General features: G+C 30.4%; 1 protein-coding gene across 1 annotated transcript in view; it reads left to right on the top strand.

Annotated features, from left to right (window-relative positions):
• Positions 1-22,856, top strand: part of LOC134689999 (alpha-amylase-like) — a 73,311-nt gene that overhangs the window by 42,487 nt on the left and 7,968 nt on the right. The window contains exons 2-6 of the mRNA XM_063549970.1: positions 8,125-8,251; positions 12,699-12,826; positions 14,867-15,021; positions 18,483-19,141; positions 21,081-21,189. Of these exons, the coding sequence (XP_063406040.1) occupies positions 8,125-8,251; positions 12,699-12,826; positions 14,867-15,021; positions 18,483-19,141; positions 21,081-21,189 (1,178 nt within the window). The remainder of the gene's footprint in view (positions 1-8,124; positions 8,252-12,698; positions 12,827-14,866; positions 15,022-18,482; positions 19,142-21,080; positions 21,190-22,856) is intronic.

The raw sequence follows: 22,856 nt of genomic DNA, 5'->3' as shown, positions 1-22,856 counted from the left end.
ACAGGTTTGTAGATGTGTGTTGTTAAGTAAACCACCGATGCTCTTGTCATCCACGCATTAGGTAAAGCGTTTAAGGATCATGAAAGTCGTAAAATAACATAAACCCCGTGGATAAAGTTTTAGTATCGCGAGTTATTAATATTGATCCAATAATTCAATGAGATTAAACTAAAGCAATGCAAATTGAAATTATAAAAAAAATATTATAAGTCAAATGTACATTGTATAAAACATCAGTCAATGTACAAATTTAACAAACTCTGAAGGGTAAAATAGTTTTCATATCAGTTGTACTACGAATATCACAATGCCTTAATATCACTGTTTAGTTCAAGCATCATTGTAAATATAACGGAATTTGACGAGACTGTCATCAAAGTGAGAGGGTTAGCGCTTTAAAACCATGTTTAATCCACCATTTTCTACATTTGAAAATGCCTGTACCAAGTCAGGAGTATGACAGTTCTTGTCAATTCGTTTTTGATGTGTTTTGTTATTTGTTTTTGCCATGTGATTATGGACTTTCCGAATTGATTTTCCTCTAAGTTCAGTATTTTTGGGATTTTACTTTTGGCTAATGTTTGACAGTTTTTTGCTTCAAATGACATTCGACACATTAATTGACCACCACAATTTTGGTTAATTTTGGGATTATAAATCCATATGTAAATGTATCCTTTTCTAATGCAATTGTTTAAATAACGGAATGTACGTTCAAATTGCAGTTAAACAAGATACATTTTTTGAAAACTGGTAAAATAAGTAAAAACTTGAAGGTTGTTAAAAAAATTGTTTGAAACACCTCGAATTTATTCTAATATCCAGATATTAGATCGTAAATATTAGTTTCAAGACAAAATGGTGTTTTTTAGGGTCAGACTTATGCTTTTTCTATTGTAATACACGTAAGTCGGTCAGATGTGTATATTTAGAGTAAGGTCGTTTGTTTGGATTGGAAATACCACTTTATCAACTTTAGTCACAATGTCATTCTAAGAACTCGTTGTTTTTTAATTACATTTTACTTCTAAAAATAACACAAGTACACATAGTTACTATATAACCAAGTATCACTTATAGATTGCACACAGCAAGGTAAGACATACAGCTTATTTGTAAAATGTAAATTTAACACCATAATATACAATTCATTTTTATTTTAAGGATATACCAAGTTAAGAGCTACACTGATGACGATAATGCAGATATAATTTGTTTACCCATGTAGTATTCTAGGTTAACCTATATATTACATAAGAATATTGTTGTAGATAACAATTCATATTTTGAGTGTATATAAAGTTCCTGATGCCTGTTGTACCGTTTAATGATTTATTTATATATATTTATATATATGTTAGCGGCAATAAGTGAAATTAGGCATTAATCTTAAATCCTAGGCAATAAGCTAACGCCTAAACATTAAGTTATTGCCTGAAATTTTCAGGCATTAAGCTTATTTCCTGAAATTTGATGATGATTATTCATCCTATTGCCGAACATAATTTTAGGCCATAAGTAAACTCTGGATATGCATATTTGGTGATTATATTACATGTATGAATATACATCCATTTGACAGATCTTCGAATTTAGTATACTTAGTTTATTTAAAAGAAATTTTAGAAGTGAAAAACAGAATTAAGTTAAACTTTTTTCATGTTTTTGTGGCATTACAAAATATTAAAAAGATTTAAAAAAAAAAGTGATTGTATGCAATTAAAAAAGGGGAAAGTTTCTATAAAATAATCATAATATTTATTTGTAAATTTGTACACTTCACTAGTCGAGCTGATTGAACTGGTCAAAAGTAGACACAATTAAGATATTATATTTTGCTCACAACATTTTCCAGTTTTTTGTATTGGATAAGTAAATGTTCTTTGTTAATAGTTCCACAACTTGTGATAACAAAATGATTCTACCACAAATTTCCATTCATTTTTTTATATTTTAAAATAATTATTTGATGCGTTTAAATATAAATAACATATTTTATTAGTGTTTTTTTGTACCGATCTCTTTGGGAGAGTTATCTCATTGGCAATTATACCACATCTTCTTTTTATATTTAGGATGAAACTGGGCTTTGTAGTTTTGTATTGGTAAAATTCTTTTTTTGTTTCTTCTGCTCATACATGTATTCAAACGTATGTTAATTGCAGTAATAAACTAAAATAGTTGAAGTACTCAGTATTTATATGAAAGATGCACGAGATTTGACTTTGAAGTTTTAAGTATGAAACCGTGACAATTCAAATTCAGCTCCCTCAAAGCATATAATGATTTTACCGATTATATATTTAATTTGAAATATTTACAATTAGTTTGTGCAATTTTTATTTAAAACGTAGTTATAATTTTAGACTTATGTTTTGTTTCAAAGAGTTTAAATTAAAATATCAAAACTATTTTATTACCTTTAATTCAAAACTAATAGTTATTTTCTAATAATTAATCTTTTTGTTTAATGAAAGTTGTTGTTGAAATTTGATACAATATTTAAAATTTTTTATTTGTTATTTTCTTTTACGCCAATACTTGGGACAGCCGTTAGGACATCCTAGCTAAGATAACCCTCAAATAGCTTCGATGCGCATGCTGACACATGTCGTAAGTCGGTCCTAATTTTATCACAATTTCTGTCCTAAGAATATCTTATAGGACCGACCTCAATAGGACAGTTTCGATAAACATGCCACAGTTCTTATAATGTTAGTATGTAACAAATACATTTTTCTAGCCAAATGTCACAAAACAGCAACTACTTTGGATTCGTTTTTGAGCATGATAATAAAAAAATGCCTCTTAGTAAATTATTCGCTAAAGATGTATATTCACTTTTTATCGATCGGGGAAGTATTTCTCCTATTTCACAACAAAGGTGGGAAGAAAGTTTTAATATAGAAATTAGTGACGAAAAGTGGAACAATATTTATTCACTAGCTTTTAAATGTACTATAGAAAACAAACTACAAGCTTTCCAATATAAAGTGTTACACAGAATAGTCTCACATAATTATCTCCTTGAAAAATTTCAACTTTCATTAACTAATGAATGTGCCAGTTGTAAAGAAATAGAAACTATAGAGCATACATTTTTTGAATGTATAGATATTAAACAATTTTGGAGAGAATTTTCTAATTGGTGGCATTTAGTTTTTGCAGTAAAAATTATTTTTGAATAAAGACAGTGTCATTTTTGGTATATTGAATTCTGATAACTTAGTTTTAAATTATTGTATTCTACAGGCAAAGTATTTCATTAATTATAATTAGACAGACTGTTTATATCTGTGCAAGCATTTCTTAAATGTTTGAAAGACGTCTGGAGATATTAGAATATTTATATCTTTCTAAAGACAAACACGAGTCATTTGTCGACAGATGGGGGATTTATGGAAGTTATTTAACTAAATTTATTCTTGATATGATCATGTATATTTAATGTATTCCAAAGTATCCTTTAAATGTATCATATACTGAGTATTCACATCATTTACTTGTATATTGTTACTATGTCTTATTGGAAAAATATCAATAGTATGACAATGCCATGAATATAATGTCAATCACTTATGTGTTGTAAAAATGCATGTATGCAGTGTAGTTTGAACAACAAAAAGATCAATAAAAAAAACCCTAAAAAAACAAATACATTTTTATTTAAATGAATAAATTTCCTGTATCTTCTTTTATCTGCATTTATATTTCAGGCATTAAGCTTAATGCCTGCACACATTTTGCAGGATTTAAGCTTAAATCCTAGAATGTAAGACTAATGCCTAGCATCATTTAGGCAATAGACTCACTGCCTAGGCGTTAGCTTATTGCCTAGGATTTAAGCTTAATGCCTCATTTCACTTATTGCTGCTAACATATATAAGTATAATGATATTGGAGGGTTTCTCATTTAAGTTAATACTTTGCTTGCTTTAATAAAATGTAACTGTTAAAACAAAATGGAACACAAATGTTAATAGAAAGTAGATCTTAAAATTAATGTAAACTTTAATTCATATTTGACCATGTTATAATTTAAACTTTAAGTCATTTAGCATATACCATGTATACGTGTAAATATCATCACGTATACCATGTTATTAGAATACTGTTCTCGATTATACACTACTGGTATGATAAAACCCTTTTTAAAAGCAAGAAAAGAATGTTTAAACAAAATTATTAAAGGATTATTTCGTGTACCGAATACAAAAATATTGTAAAATACCTTATTTTCAATTGTTTGATGTAAAATACTGTTTGTATCCTAGTGCTTAGTATTGTTTTTTTAGAACAATTCTATGGCATTGAAGCATAATTATACACAATACCTTTCGACGAACTCGATATTCAAGGTATTCACTATTTGGATTTTAATTCTAAAAATAAATCATAAGTGCAATGTTAAAGGATAAATTTGCTGAATTAACAGGTATTGCTTTGACCTTCTTAATATAATTATTATGTGACAGCACGGACAAAGTAAGACAAGCTGTTCTTTTAAAAAAAATACTTTTATACCATCAATCTTTAAATAGTAATCTGAGATATCTTATATGTTGATACAAAAAAAAAGATCAGTATATAACTAAAGAAAATTTGAATAGTAAACTCACCATATATAATCGTTAAATCCAATGCATAATAATTATATTTAGACGACACACATCAAAACTATACCCGATAACGCCCATGTGAAAAACAGCACATATTGTGCCCATTATTAATGGAAACATGGATCATACCGATAACGGAGTTGATTCCGGAAAAAAATAGTACTATGAAAAAGAGAACAAGAAACACAATATAATCATAATAATGTATGTGTTATCACAATATTTTATCAAATATATTTTGTGAAATGACTTATGTTATGAATACTAATATTATGAAGAAATAATATCTTACCAAATAGTGCTTCCCTTAACTATTAGGCAAGCTAGCATGAGGGATACTAAGTCAAAGCTGTACACTTAGTAAATTGTAACAGCAAATATGCAATAAAGATATTGTTACGTTAAAAAAACAAAAATTATGTTGATACAAAAAATATCTTAAAAAAACAAAAATTATGTTGATACAAAAAATATCTTAAAAAAAAAAAAAAATATTTGAAACCAATCATTTACTTTACAGGAAGACGATATATTCTAAAAAACGAAATATATGTGTGTCTAACGCATATCTTTACTGTTCATCTTCATATTGTTTTGTTTTATATTGCAATTGTAATTTAAGATGTTCATCAAATGATTGGATAACACGGTGAATATGTCATTTTCAAGGTATGCCGGCAAATGATGCTTTTGCATATGCAAAACTTATTTATGTTATATGCAAAACTTATTTATATTATTAAACGATTTAATTGATTGTATAAAGAGTATCAACTTCTAGACACACCATGCTGGAAGTTATGTACAAATAGTGAAACGTAAAATGTACAATACAGAAATTCGCTAAATGCACCATTTTATGCTCTATGAGATTTTTTATAACATCAGTCATACATTATGCAACTTATCGCAACAACTATTGTGTTATAGATGTATTCTTCTTGAAAGATTGGGTAACTCTTTTTTCTGTCTAGGTTCCTGAAATCTTATTGTTACTTGATTAGAAGGGAAAACCTGATATTATCAAGATTCTTCCTTTGTACATTGTAGTTGATAGAAAACAGGCACCATTCTTATGTTTGTTTTACAGTCAGGGTATAATTATTCTTTTTATTTAAAAAAAAACAGTACTTAGATGTATATCATGTCGGTTCTCATCTAGATCTGTTTCGTTTGTAAAGATAGTGTAAAATTCAAATGTTATATAAACAAAGTTGAAAAAGTTGTATGTTGTCAAGATAAGACGTATTCCATCACGGGTTTATTTCTTAAAAACCTAGATGATAACCTCTTCCATAGGTAAGTCTAGAAAGTAAAGAACCCACAAGAACTTTAATTTTTCTTTAAAAGTCGTATACATTTCTGCATATTCTGATTCGTTTCATGTAATGTATTATTTCTGTTGTAAAACTTTTAAAAACTATATTTGATTTAAACATGCTGATGGGTTCCTTCATTAAGTTCGACAGTACTATTGTGAATCCTATCTCGATAAAAGTAAACAGTAATTCGATGTGTTAAAATTTCCTGTATTATTTGTTTTTATAAAAGTTAGTTTCTTTCTTGTCTATTTCTATTATCGCCATGAATATAATCGTTACTTTCTTTTACGTGTTAATTTTTAAAGTCGCTCTCAAACTCTTTCTTACGTACCTTAGTTACTAGTGATAATATTTAACAATCAGATAAAGGAACTTGGTAAATCTCAAACATGACAGGACATTATGGTTAGAATAAAAGACAAAAACTATTAATTAAAGCACAGTATTGCTAAAACTCAAAGAAAAGATACAAACTAAAATTGAGACAAGATGAGGTAAAGAGTACTTCTTATAACCGCGTTTCGAACGCGGTTGATCCTGATTGTTACTCAGTTCCTGTTCCTAAAAGTTTCCTTGTTGGAAGTATACTTCCGATGAAAAGTTGAATCCGAAATGTCTGAATTGTTGCAATGCAGACAAGTCTGGTTCAAACATAAATGGTTCAGATTGAAAAAAAAAATCCTATTTTAACTCTACATAACTTCTATTAAAAAGTAAAAGTTATCCTATTATGTGTGTTTTTAACAGCAGCGGTATTTTTTTTAAATATCTACTTCAGCTTTACTTTATCTTATATTTTATGTCATTTCTATAGGTAACCAATCGATATCAAGTTAAACGAAGTAATTTTCAAATAACTGTGATATGGATAGTCTACAAGTATTAGTTCTTTTTGCAGTAAGTATGATTTTCTCATGGTTATTTAACCATCATAGGTTATTTTATTTCATGATTGATTGCAAAAAAAAAAATTGCTGGTGTAGGTTATCCTTCTACTAATTCCGGTAGCCCAGTAAATGTGATGAACACTTTCAACTATACTCCTGAATGTAGATGCACGCATTACCAATATACGCCACCTACTCTCAATGATGTCTGTGTCAATGACCTGCTGCCCTTTACACAAAAAGTGTTTGGTATTTAGTACATTAGCTCGAAGCTTTATTCATTATCCCTGTCAAAACTTTATGTTCTTTACAACTGATATTTGGAAACCACGGTCATAAACCATCAATCAAACAAATACACTATTACAGCTACCAGTTCGAATATTGAAAGTCGCAGACTTTAAAACTAGTTCGTTTTTGAAAAATTGTAAAGGAATAAAGGTCTTTTTTTTAAATTCTCCTTTGCCAATGCACTAAAAGACTTAATTCTATCAACTTTGGAAATATCCTTCATTGTACACCAGTTCACTGGAAAATATCTAACCATCTTAAAGATCAGTCTTCACCGTTTTTTTCTTAAATATATAAGATATTGTCTTTGAAATTTTCAATTACAAACACCTGTTGCAAGATGTCAATAATGACGATGTCAAAACCATATTAACTCTCTGTGCACCTATTTTTGTAAAGTTGATATTTACTTCATACATTTGTCATTTGAGACTGAACTTCTTATTAACAACGAAAAAAAAACCACGTAACTGAACCTTACTATTTGCTATATTGATGATGATCTCTCCCTAAATATTAAAAATGTGATGACTATGTCATGTATGTGGAACGCATCTTTTTCACCAAATTTGAGATAACGAATACAAGGGAAACAGTTTAAAACATAGGTGTCCATCAATATAATACAATTGAGAATAGGGAATATGAAAACTAATACATTTTGATCAGTGTATCGTGACTAATTCATTGTGAATATATAGACAATAACTGTTTAATGTCCTTAAATATCAGCTGTACGAGGATAAGAAACAGGTGTAATGCGAACACAACTGTTCGCTCGCAACAACATGAACAAACAGAGGCAGGATTCCTGTAAACTATATATCGCTTCGTGTTATCTGTACTCTTATAATAGTATAGCAGAAAAGTCGATTGCAGGATAAATATAAACAGACAATCATTAAATACTAATAATGATAATACTACAAAAACTTGTATATTGCACTCCTTATTTCTGTTATTGGCAATGCTAAATATTTTATATCAATGGTTTTTTTTTTTTAGATATTATTCACCGATGTAATATTGGATGAGAGCCCATCGGATAGTGAATTGGAAAACCAATGTGTTCAACAAACCAATAACCATGAGTCGTGTGATTCTAAGGATCAGAAAGACGCTTCGCAGTTAGGTAATAAAGGTACATGATGTTCTCAATTATAACAACACATATTGTAGAGCTAGTTAAACGTACATGTATGAAAGAAGTGCATGCTCAAGGTGATGGGGCTTTCTTCACGGCTTCACTGGGTATCTAAGACGTAAATTGAAATAGTATTATATTTTTAAAATCAATTTAAATTTGAACTCTGTATTAATTTATTGCAGCTTTAATCCTGATGTGTATAAAACACAAAAACACTTTAAGAATATATAATCATCTACAACAATACATATGATAACAGAAGAAAAAAAAACAACGATTTAAACCAAAACTCATGTCTTTCTCAACCAAAGTTATACAATTTAGATAATAAAACGTAAAAACTTAAAATGACAGATTATGTGTAAGACCATTATCAAGTAATGAAGCAAATATTTCTACATTATTTGACAATGCTCAGCAAAATACTATTATTCAAAAGGATTAACAAATAACACGGCGGAAAACATCAGACATTATAGCAGGTTCAAAATAATATCTAGCACTGTTACGGGTTAAATTTGTATTTCACTTTACATCTGTCTGTCTAAGAAAGTAGCTGATGGTAAATATCAACAAATTATAAATTTATACCATATAGAGGTAATACATCTGTTTACAGTTGTCCTCATTTCACTGATTAATGTCAAAATCCGTACTGTTAGTGAGATGTTAAAATAGCATAAAATCCATGCCCATATTTTCGTTGCGAAATCACTAACATCACTTACATCCCTACCGTTCATTGTCACGGTGGCTCATTTAATAAATTAGTTATTTTAAACCAACCAAAGGAGGATAAAACAAAGAGGAAGTGCTCGCTTTAGCTTGCAAGCACAACAGCTGTCAACCAGCTCTCATTTTAATACAACAATGAGACTGCTTTGAATGGATTGAACAATAAATAACCTAGTTTGCCTTCTATGCTCTCAAAGCCAATACACAATGACGGACGTGTATTGTTCGTTCTGCATCTTTATCAAACGCTAGAATCAAAACTGGTCGATTGCCCAATTAAGTTCTTTTTGGTGGAGTAAATTCACAGCCAAAATTTCCGATATGTTTCGTTAAGGCATGCTCAGTTTGATTTGTAGGTCTTTGGACACAAGCTCATTAAAATATTTTCATCGTTTTGAGGTTTTTTTTATGCAAATGTGTTACAAGTGATAATTTTTTTTAATTGTTTAATTTTTAATGTACAAGTTATAACTGAATTACTTAATAGAAAAACGAGGGGACACATGCTCTTCTTATTTGATTTATATGTATATTTGCCTGTAACTTAACCGACCTTCTTGTTTAACTGTGATTAAGTGAATTTTGATTATTTTCGTCAAAATTGCATTGTCTGCATTATTTTTTTATCTAAATCCATGGCCATACATACATTTAGTCTTAGATACATGATTATTTTAATAAGTTGTCAGTAGCTTTGAACTGGCTGTCAGTAACTGTCTTTTTGTAATTGGGATGTACAAGTACCCGGCAACGTCCACTTGTATTTGTATCATTTGTATGTTTATCCATCTGATGAACTAAACCTTTTTTAACGGATTTTTAAAGTTCGTTCTTATATTGTACTGTTACACCACTGTCCCAGGTTAGCAGGAGGGTTGGGATCCCGCTAACATGTTTAACCCCGCCACATTTTGTATGCAAAAGTCTGTCCCAAGTCAGGAGCCTGTAATTCAGTGGTTTTCGTTTGTGTATGTGTTAAATATTGGTTTTTCGTTCATTTTTTGTACATAAGTTATGCCATTAGTTTTCTTATTTGAATTCGTTTACGTTTTCATTTCGGGTCTTTTTAAATTTGACTATGCGGTATGGGCTTTGCTCATTGTTGAAGTCCGTGCGGTGACCTATAGTTGTTAATTTCTGTGTAATTTGGACTCCTGTGGAGAGTTGTTTTGGTCTCTTGTTGAGAATTGTCTCATTTGCAATCATACCACATTTACTTTTTTTTATATACACGTACTCATATTGAGGACGCATGTAATTCGGTAAATGACATAATATATGTTGCATAAAATTAAAATATTCCGTAATTAGTATGACTATGTCAAACACAGTACCACCCCTTGGTCGCGAGCGCTGATACTCTTACATTTCCCAATACAATGTAACATTCAAAAAGACTAAAAAGGTTATATATAGTTTTTTTTAATATAGATAGGTCTATGCATGTGGAAACAAAGATCAGGAATGAGATAATGATAAATTATAAATGCATTTTTTTTAAACAAATAAGGCCGTTAGTTTTCTCGTTAGAATTGTTTTACATTGTCTTATCGGACCTTTTATAGCTGACTATGCGGTATGGGCTTTGCTGTTGAAGGCCGTACGGTCATCTATAGTGGTTAATGTCTGTGTCATTTTGGTCTCTTGTGGACAGTTGTCTCATTGGCAATCATACCACATCTTCTTTTTTTATATTAGCTGTATTAAGAGTCAGCATAATACATTAAGTATACAGGTATATAACTAAAACATTTTATAAGCTCTAACTAGTTTTCAACCAAAATATAAAGCATAACAGTACAATATTAATACGTATGAAAACGTTGGTTTCTATCAAGTATTGATGGGATTGTGGTCATCTTACGAAAGCATTTTGAATTTATAACTTCCTAAAACAGTTCTATAAAGGTAAAACAAGATGCATTTCGGATAACTGCATGTTCAATTACTACTTTTCCACGGCAATCAATTCGCTGACCGTACAGCATGTTGGGATTTCAATTTTTGACCTTTTATTCATAAATCGATATAATGTAGAGCATCGATTTTTGGATGCGGTAACATTTTTTTTTTATTGAAAAGTATTTTTTTTCCAAAACACAGGCCCGAAAATCCTACGAACTATTAACCAAACTGATGTGACCTAAATACGCACCAACTCATCATTGCATGGAAAAAATCCATGTTAGGCCTAGTACTAAGTATTTAATGTACAACTTTTTGTGTAACGTTCGATGTGTACATAACCACATACTAAAAGCCAATTGACCTTTTTAAAATCATTTTAATGAACTATAATGTTCAGTATCATCATCAAGAATTTTATATAATTAAAAATACACATTTTATTGGAAATAAATGTTTCGAATAAAACAAAAATATTTATTTATTCATATGATGAAGACATGATCTTTCAATCAGTTTAATTGAAGTCTGGAGCTGGCATGTCAGTTAACTGCTAGTAGTCTGTTGGTATTTAGGTATTATTGTCATTTTGTTTATTTTCTTTGGTTACATCTTCTGACATAAGACTCGGACTTCTCTTGAACTGAATTTTAATGTGCGTATTGTTATGCGTTTACTTTTCTACATTGACTAGAGGTTTAGGAGAAGGGTTGAGATCTCTTAAACATGTTTAACCCCGACGCTTTTTGCGCATGTCCCAAGTTGGGAGACTCTGGCCTTTGTTAGCCTTGTATTATTTTTAATTTTAGTTTCTTGTGTACAATTTGGAGTTTAGTATGGCGTTCATTATCACTGGACTAGTATATATATTTGTGTAGAGGCCAGCTGAAGGACACCTCCGGGTGCGTGAGTTTCTCGCTTCATTGAAGACTTGTTGGTGACCTTCTGCTGTTGTCTGTTCTATGGTCGGGTTGTTGTCTCTTTGACACCTTCCCCATTTCCATTTTCAATTTTGTTGAAGGAAAAACCTGGATATCTATGTTTAATCATTGTATTATCGCATGATCATGTTGGATACATAGATGAAATATTCAATCTTAGTTGCATTACCCTGAAATTCAGCATATTCTATGAAGATCAGCTGATCCTGATGTACAAAAAACAGTACATTTAAATAGTTGTTTATGATTTTCATTGAAATAAACAAAAATGATCTCTTAATAAATCCAAACGAAGCTTTATGTATCTTTACTATTAAATGTTTTTTTTTATTTTCATCATCTAGGGACATTAATCTGCATCCTTTTAGTGATACAAAAACATTATGATCATGGCATGGTTCTGCACCAATGTAAATTAAATGGCAGGGAAAAAAAAGAGAACCAATAATGAAGTAATACATAAAATGCGCGAGAAGTAATTTGTATTTTTTGATTAAATATGTCTTTATAGGGGTCCGCGTTTATCGCATGTCAATATTCGAGAAGCTGGTTTTACATCCAAATTTTAATTATATATGTTTCGTGCAAATAAATAAATTTACTGATCGATTGCTGACAGTTATCACAGTAATATTCACATAACTTATTTGACGTTTCTGACTTATGATATTAGTCTTCGCTCACCGATCCAACATCGATCGGTCAAACATACGATAAATATTACTTACCGATCAGTCCAGTTCCTATCAAACAGTAACGCCTAATGTTGCAAGTACTGTACGTCACAAGTTCTAATGATTTTAAATTTCTTGTGTTTGAGAATTTATCAATAATTAATTTATCTTTTCTAGATTATTGGGGTTATCCAAATTGTTTTGCTGGTAGACACACCATTGTTCATCTTTTTGAATGGAAATGGTCAGATATTGCAGCTGAATGCGAGACATTTCTTGGACCACATGGGTATTGTGGGGTACAGGTAAAATTAATTTGTAGAGAAAATTAATACCAAAAAAACAATTTTGTCACTCAAGATGATCAAATACGGTCTATAATTGATATTAATGAATAAAGAGATTTTAATGTCAATTAAACACCTACTCAGCAAAACTACAGCATATGCAGGTCGACAAATATATACGGCAAAAAGAAATAACCAATGGAGAGTACATGTTTATTATAATACTACTGTGTGCATCCTTGTTGATATGCTTTTTCGTAAAAGACGGCTGAACATTTTATTAGAATCGACGGTTTTGAAATCAGAACTGATATAAACTGCATTTTAAAGTGTGATAGTAATGTGATTATTAGGATCATAATGTTGAGTACTCTTTTGCTTCTTTGTTTATCAAACTATAATTTTAATTTTTCGCCAGTTTTGTGTGAAATTTGAATGTGTTTATATTTTAATTCATAACTTCAAGCGAACATAAATTATTTATAAAATAACCTCAACACCTTTGTATGGAATCAGCTCGCCAAACAGTGTGCAACAAAGCTTTAATTTTATTAAAGGCAAATGAAATAAAATAAATGTTCGACTGTTACTGTATGCCTAAGCCGCTGCAGGTAACAACAACAAAAAACAATCTACAAAAATAAAAACAATTTTCATTATGTAGGCAAATACATACTATGAATCAAATTAAAGATTCTGTTCTTTCACACATTATTATATACATTAATTAAAAATAATACAAGAAAAAAAACCGTTAAGTTGAAACTTTACTGTACGTGTCGCCGAATGGGACTCTTGTGATTTTGTACTCGAAATTCAATTTTGTATTGACAAAAGTGAGTTTTGTTCAACAAAAATGAGTTCAGTTTAACAAAATTTGTAGCATACTACAAATTTAAGATTTTGTCATACAAAATTATCTTTCAGTGGACAAAAGTTACTTTTGTCATGACAAAATTCATTTTTGTAACACAGACTTTACTTTTGTTACCTAATTTTGTATGCAAATTAGTTTAGTTTGGATTCTGTGAACTAATTTGCATACAAAATCGACTTTTGTGACACAAAATTGACTTTTGTGAGACAAAATTGACTTTTGTGAGACAAAATTGACTTTTGTGAGACAAAATTGACTTTTGTGAGACAAAATTGACTTTTGTGAGACAAAATTGACTTTTGTGAGACAAAATTGACTTTTGAGAGACAAAATTGACTTTTGTGAGACAAAATTGACTTTTGTGAGACATAATTGACTTTTGTGAGACATAATTGACTTTTGTGAGACAAAATTGACTTTTGTGAGACAAAATTGACTAAATTAAATTTTGTCTCACAAAAATTGACTTTTGTGAGACAATGTTGACAAAATTGAATTTTGTCTCACAAAATTGAATTTTGTCTCACAAAATTGACAAAATTGAATTTGTCTCACAAAAGTCTATTTTAACTCACTAAAATCAATTTTGTCTCACACAATTGACTTTTGTGTTTTAATTTCCAAAGCAGGTAACAAAAGTCAATGTTGTATGCAAATAAGTTTATATTTGCATACCTTTTTGACAAAATTGACTTTTGTCATGACAAAAATGAATTTTGTCTACAAAAATGAATTTTGTCTACAAAAATGAATTTTGTCATTACAAAATTGAAGTTCTCATAAAACTAGTCTGTATCACATAGTTTTGTAAGACAAAATGATTTTGTTATGACAGAATTGAATTTTGTACAAAACCACAAGAGTCCCATTCGGCGCCCCGTATACTGCACCAAAAGCGAATCTCGAATGACAATATCTTAAATTCACACAACCGCCAAAAGTATAGCACGAAATATTTGAATTGACTTTATTCAAATATTATGGTCAATTTCAACTCGACCAATGAAAAAGATTTAACCTATTATATACTTTCAACACTTGTATAATAATAAACAAATACACGTGGTAATGTTTAAATACCGGTGTACATTACTTTAATAAATATATTCATATTGCAGTCATTAAATAAATAAACACCCTTATCTAAGTGTTATACAATTAAACCGTGTAATCATATGCAGGTATCTCCTCCAAATGAAAACCGTGTTGTGATATCACCACATAAACGACCCTGGTGGGAGCGATATCAACCTGTCAGTTACGAAATAATCACCAGAAGTGGTAGTGATGCTGACTTTACTGATATGGTGAAAAGATGTAATAAAGCTAATGTCACGTGAGATAATTCTTATTATCAATAAAGGAAAACATCTAATTGTGTTAGAATTTTCATTTTTTATGGGTTTTACCATTGTTTTGTTTTGGTGATTTGAATTGCATTTTGATAGACGACAATTGTTTTTGTCTTTTTTGGGGGTTTCTTATTTTCAAACTTTATTTTAGAATTGTTAAATCGTCATTTTTATATCGTTTGTAGTTTCCATCTTATTTCATGCATTTTCTGTCTTTATCATATGTTTATACTGTACCAATACAGATAATGATAATGAGGAAAAGATTATTCGGCAAAACATTTTGTCCTGCCCGCTAACAAATAGTATACATATCCATAATTAAAGTTATATTTGAAAAAAAAAATACAGACGTGTAAAACATCAACATAAACCAAACAGATGTTTAGATTCGATCAAACGATCGTTAACAATATATTTCTGTCCAGATTGATAAAAAAGAAACATACCAGAGACTAATATCGAAACATTTCTTTCATTGTAGAGCGTTTATATAGTTTATATAAAAATTGATAATGTTTCATTATATAATAATGCTAAACACACATAAGAACATTTCATGAAGATAAACATACGTTTTTTTTACAATGATTTATATTATGTCCACTAGTAAGGGACGCTTAATCTAAGGTGTCATGTTCAGTGAGTTTCACGCTTTTTGGACGTTAAAGATCTCCAAAAGCTCTTTTTTAAGTGGTCAATACGTGACCAGTGGTTTGGCAAAATTATTTCATACTGATTTTGGCTTTGATATATTTTTCTGAACTTTATAATTGAACTGTTTAGAAACTTGGTTTTCATGAATTATCATACCTCCCGTTTATATGGCAATGCTAAAAAATATCGTTGAAATGACACACTGCAGGACACATAAACGGAAGACAACAAAGAAACGCATAAACGACTTATAAGGTAGTACGTTACGAACATTTTAACCAGAATACCAACATATTCCGTAACAACAGAAGACTCTACAAACAGTGATGTTTTTGTGACGTCGTTATACTCTGGAAAGTCATACCATGAAATTGAACCAATTAGAAATTCATAATTACTTTCACATTAAAACTGGTTCTATAGATAAACAAACCTCTACTGCTACTATTATAAGTTAACTTCGAAACCAGTCTTGGCAGAAGTTAACTTAGATTTAGACAACTCCCATCTAACCAGACCTGATATCAAGTTCACTTTTAAATGGTCTGCTCAAAACAAGGTAGTTGGTAACCAGGTCACGCTGCATCGACTTTTTCATACAATATTTCTAAACGTCTTTGTTCCTTGAAATAAATATTAAAGATTAATAACACATTTTTGTAAATAAAATGCGCATTAATTTATGCTTGCTATGCAAATTTCTCTGTCATCTGTCCTTTTTAAAAATGAGAATGTGTTAAAATGTTTACGTGGAAATTCAATATATATTTCAATACATATCAACTTTTTAAGTTGTATATACATGTATTCTATATCAAATGTTATAAATTCTGATCTGTTTCAAAATGTATCATTTATCTTATAAACTTGGTTATCAGTTAAAGTCCAAACACATGCAAACAAACCTCATAATGACAGCAATCACGGTATAACGTTACGAATATTACTCATGATAATAGTCGTCTAAAAATCAGAATGCCCACATTACTTATGTTTTTTTCTGCGCCAATTAACAAAATTGTTTGACACTATTAACAAACACTGACCATGTGCGCAGTTTGTTATGTACATTGATATGACCGCATAATAAATCAGTAGTTTTTTTCTTGTACATGTTGTAGGAGGTTGTCTTGTATAAAACAAACGACAGCAATAATGGAACATAATGACTACATTCTTTCTGCTTCAACTGAGAACACAAGCATGTCCATTTTTTTTTTGTAAACATTGACTCTTTACCAAAAAAAATCAGAAGTGTATAACCTCAGGCTAACACGTACAACTTAATCATTTGACTGCTTTATCCAACACTGACCATATTTGGACGATGTTGTGTAAATTAACATGGCAGCATACTAATTCTTATGTTTTTTTCTGTCAGGATTGATTATGTATGGCAAATGACAAATGACAACACATTTCAAGATGCTTATACTATTTTAATCAATTTTTTTAAGATTTGCCATTATCAGGGGTCCTTCTGTCAAGTTCATGTTATAATCTTTATTTTTGATATAACTCATACAAGCAGGTATCATTCACCTATGTGTTTGCTATATGCAAATACACTAGATAAATGACAGTGGCTAGTTCCTTGACCATTTCTTACCTTTAATTACCATTTACTACTTAATAGAGACTATTTCGGTTAAATGATCAAAATCATTTAGTATCCAATTGGTCGACTGCATTAAATATTTCGTGTCTCATTGACTAAATACATGTTTACTGTTTTGTATCATAAACTAACAAATTGAACGTAGAATCATATTCAAAACAGTGTGGTCCTGGCCATTGATTGACGACCTAAATTATCCCATTGACTGGGACAGATTAGGTGAACGTTTGTCTGTAACGACCATTGCTCACTTCTTACTTATTATAGAATTTAGACTGTGGGGTCACCAAAGGTTCTTAACGCCTTTAATAATAAAATAATTCGAAAAATTATTCAGGAATAACCTTTATGTTTTTTTTATATTTATATTATTGATATAAATCAACACATCGTATTATTCCGGATTCGTTTTTCGAATTGCTTTATTTAGGTGTTGAGAACCTTTGGTGACCCCACAGATTCAGTGTCTTTAACAAGTACATAGTGAGCAGTGATTGTTACCGACAAACGTTCACCTAATCTGTCCCAGTCAATGGGATAATTTAGGTCGTCAATCAATGGCCAGGACCACACTGTTTTGAATATGATTATATTATGATTGTCTCCAATTACGCGTCTGTCAAAGAAAACTAAAAAAATATTACGTTATTGTAACGAACAATACCAAAAAAATCCTCTTTAACGCATTGTCAATCTCACTGGATTACATTGATTTGCTTGACGTTGTGATTCTCGTTACTCCTTCGACACACTTGATCTTGAATTCGTTTCGTAATAAAAAATAAATAATAGTATGTGCTGAGTAAACTTCTCATTTTGAATATAGTCATGGACTTCTTAATATTTACATTTACATGGTTTTAAAGAATGTGTTGAACATATTTTCTGTCCCCCAAATGCATGCAACCGAGGGGTTTATACTTTCGTTTTTCTTGCATTAAAAGCATATCACATCAGGTACATATACAACAACACAAATGTGACATGCGTTTCATTTTATAGTTATATTATTAACCACAATCACGCGACAATAACACGCGTTTAACTAAACTTTTACTTTTCGGTATTATTTGTATCATAATTATGCTAAGTGTCATGGTTATCTTTTACATGTTTAAGTTATTTATTAATGAACATAAAACTAAAACAAATGATCTTACTTTTCCATAGAATATATGTTGACGCTGTAATAAACCATATGACTAAAGAAGAAAAACAAGGCAAAGGAACTGCCGGGTCTTCATTTGAATTTTCTGATAAAGAAATTAGTTATCCAGTTCCTTTTTCATCAGAACATTTTAACGGAGAGGATAAATGTAATACTACTGATTTATGTATCCATGATTATAAAAATAAATACGAAGTGCGAAACTGTCGTCTACAGGGCTTGGCTGACTTAAATCAAGAGAAAGGCGATGTTCAAAAAACGATAGCAAAATATATGAATGAACTTATCTCAAAAGGTGTTGCTGGCTTCCGGGTGGACGCTGCCAAACATATGTGGCCCAAAGATTTAAAGGCTATTTATAAAAGACTTGATAACTTAAAAATAGGAAATTTTCCTGACTCCACGAAACCATTTATTTTTCAAGAGGTAATTGACATTGGCTCAAAAGACGAAGCTATACACGCTTCGGAATACACAGGCATTGGATGTGTTACAAATTTCATTTTTGGAATTAAACTTGCAGGAATCTTCAGAGAGAAACATAAGGCACATGATGCAAAATGGTTAAGAAACTGGGGCGAGGCCTGGAGCATGCCAAAAAGTACAGATGTAGTCGTATTCGTCGATAATCATGACAACCAAAGAGGACATGGCGCAGGAGGTTAGTCAAAACAACATTTTTTTTCTCTTCCTATTCTTTTTAAATATGTTTTTTTTTCAGAAAATGTAGCGTTAACTTCTGCGTTTTGGAAAGTACCCAATTAATTTTTGTTTTGTTTAACCTTTTAAATTATTGGGTAATTTGGCACAAAGAGGAAATGACGTTGATGTTACAAATACATGTACATATTATGATAAGTTAAACAGCCTTCAAAGCCATAATCCTGTAAGATCAGGCATATTATTATCCTTGTACCCCAATAAGAGGACAAGAGTGTTTAGTCCTGCTCGACATGCTATATATAGATAGTTGTCCAACAGTGTTGTACTTAAATAGTGATTCAGAAATGATTTCTTTAACAAAATACATGAAGCCGTATTATTTCAAGTAAAATCACAAAAAAAGAAAGTTCAAAACGGATCACATTTACAAATCAAAAGCTCAAACACCTCAGAAGAATGGATCCCAATTGTTACATTTCTTACTTGGTACAGGCATTTTTATGAAACAAATGGTGGATAACATATGGTTTTATAGATAGCTAAACCTTTCAATTGTTTGCCAGTCGCATACAATTCATTATATTAATAATGATTTGTGAACAAAACAGACAGTCAGTTTACTTTTTTAAATTGTTATTTGGACGGAGAGTTTTCTCATTGGCACTCACACCACATCGTCCTATATCTATAGTCAGACAATATCGGTAAAAATATCAACAGCCAACATTGTGTTATAATTTTTATCACTATAGAACAACAAAATATGAAACAAAGAAATTATACAACAAGATTAGCAGGTATTATTTATGAAGTTGATACGACATATTGATCAACAAGATCTTGGTACCTTCCGATTAACTTAGAAAAAGGCAAGAAGTTATTTGACATAGCCTTCATCAACTTTCTGCTCAGACATTGGTGACGTTTTACAAAGTCTGAGTAGCAGCTGCAACCTCTTGAATACGGAATAAGTTGGGAAATGTATGTCTCATATGTGGTTGGTATATCAATTGCTACTGATTTCAGGGAAATAGATAATTTCAAATTTAGAATTGTCTCGTTATTAATAGATTCTGGCACTGTGATGAACGGGTATGCTTGATTAGAGATAGAAGTCTAAAATCGAGGCGGATGAAGTCGTATCTGTTGTTTCTTTAATTCCTAGTTATGGATGATATATCAATGGACCCCCATCATTAAAGTTTAGATGGTTAATGGAAAGAACATCATAAATATGTATAAATGACTAGGAATCTTTCATCTTCTTGTTTTTGACAACGGCCTGAAGTTCTCGAGTCATATACATCAGGAATGGGTTTAATTTAGAATACATTTGCCCTTAAATGAAACGTGATAAATAATTGTATCACTATGTTTGTGTGATTTGTTTTCTGAATTAACAATGGCCCAAGTATGCACCATGAACAAATCTAAGTAATATATATTATAATTCTGTGTTAAGTTTTTTAGGTAGTGATTGTTTGAAATAAAAAGATACCACAGATACTGTCGAATCTCTTACTAATTGCAAAAGTTCATAATTATTATGTATATAGTCCATGTGTTGTCTTTGGTTGTTGTCGGACATTATTGTTGTCTAAATAACTTTATCTATAAAATTTAGTTCATTGTTGACCCTACTGTTATCTGAAGTTGTCAACGATATTTCCTTAAAGTAAGTGTCTGCATGATTGGTAATAACCGATCTTCTATACTAAATTATACTTTAAATATCCATATAAACTTCCTCCAAAAATTGCCCATCATAGATACCAGGTTTACAGCAGACGAGAGTTTCGTCTGGAAAAGTATCTCCTATGACCAAGAAAAGTCGAAACGAGCAACGAGGGTTGAATTGTTCGAAAGGTTTTGCAAATATACTGTTAACGTTATTACTTTGATTTAAATACGAAATTAATTCCATTATAAATTTGAAGGAGGTGTCTTAACTCACAAAGATCCTAGATTGTATAAAATGGCAACCGTCTTCATGTTAGCCCACCATTATGGATTCGCAAGAGTGATGAGCAGTTTCAGTTTTGACAGGTGATTATAAGTATTATAAGTATTTATTCTTGTGTACTATTTAACTGATATATATAAACATAATCACGTTATGATTGTGAACATACACTAATGGGAGGTTGTGTTCTTTGTTCATTTCACTCAAATTGTGTATTCACAAATGACCAGACTACGTTATAGTAAACATGCATCCAAACCGTTTGTCCGGTTTTGACTTCACAACTTTTTTTTTATTTATCTAAAATCTGATTTATTGCACTATTACTGTTATAATGAATACCATGTCTACAGCATTTGACAGGGCACCCCTGTAGTGTTAGTTTTACTGAACAAACCGGGAGATTGTTCAGTAAATTGAAAATTAAAATAATAAATGGTTAGATTTACATTCTATGTACAAATTTATACATATTATGTATACATACAGATTACTACAGAAATTAATTCCCGGAAAAAATACATTCGTGAACCGCTTTGACTTTGTATATATGCTAGTTGACCTGGTCATGACCTATTGATTAAGGATCACACGATGGAGACAAGTTAACAGGCGAAGCAGGTTGTATATATTTTAATTTGAAATATGTAGGTGTACATACTTGGTTGCGAATCGAAGTAATTATATTAGTTTATTCATTTATGAATATGTGATATATTAAATGAAGGATGCTTCAAGGATAAAAGGGGTTTAATCTTTTATCCACAACACGTGGCTTTAATATTAAATAATGTTGAAACTTCACAACTTCTAACAATATTTGCTTGGTTCGAATGAATCATTATTCCTTTTTTTTTTTTTTTAAGAGTGGTACAGACTATAATAAGTTTACTGCCTAAAAATAAGGTGAACGTGTTATTCACATACTATTAGTAAGGAGAATTAATGTTTCTTGTTGATTAAATCAATGCTTTAAATCCAATGAAACTAATGGTGTGTGATTGAAATTTGTTAAAGTCTTTATATTTTTGTAAACAGGTCAACACATATATTTTGCACTATTTAATAAAAATTGAACAAACAAAACATACATGTACTTTGAATATAGTCAAAGCCAACAGGACAAAACGAAAGAGCCAGTTCTTTAAATAAACCGGCATGACAGTCAAAACAAAGACCATTCATAACCATTGTTACCAATTAAAAACCAAATCTCGACAATTTAAAATCTTTCTTTTTGAGTTATTTTGATTTCAACAATAAATAGTTTTCTATGTTTAATTAAGGAAGACAAGTTAATCCGTCCGGTTACCAGAAATTTGGATTTATTTTTGTTACATCACTTTAAAATTGATTCTGGAAAATAGAAAATTCTTATTACTTAAACATGAAAATAATGCAAGCATAATTTAAATTTATAGTTTAGTTCGACATGTTCGAGCTTGATCTCAATGTCAAGGTCATTAAGCAAAAATATTTAACCCAAAAGAGCCATTGTTTTGTCTATATATGGTGCATGAGCTATATTAACATACAGCTTATTTTGAATACAAAGTACAGAAAACTCCTATGTAATGTCAACAGACCCTTTAAACCTGGAAGTATGTTTACGACATGCCCAAGTTAACTTTACAGTAAAAGATTGTTTGGGAGATACTACGGTGTACTACGGTTAAAACGGTGTCAGATTAAAAAAGGATATTTACTTTTATATAATAATTTCATACTAAACAGCTTTTCCGATAAAGGA

Source organism: Mytilus trossulus, chromosome 11 (assembly GCF_036588685.1).
Source record: "Mytilus trossulus isolate FHL-02 chromosome 11, PNRI_Mtr1.1.1.hap1, whole genome shotgun sequence".
NCBI lineage: Eukaryota > Metazoa > Mollusca > Bivalvia > Mytilida > Mytilidae > Mytilus > Mytilus trossulus.
This window is presented reverse-complemented; position numbering and strand designations above follow the sequence as displayed.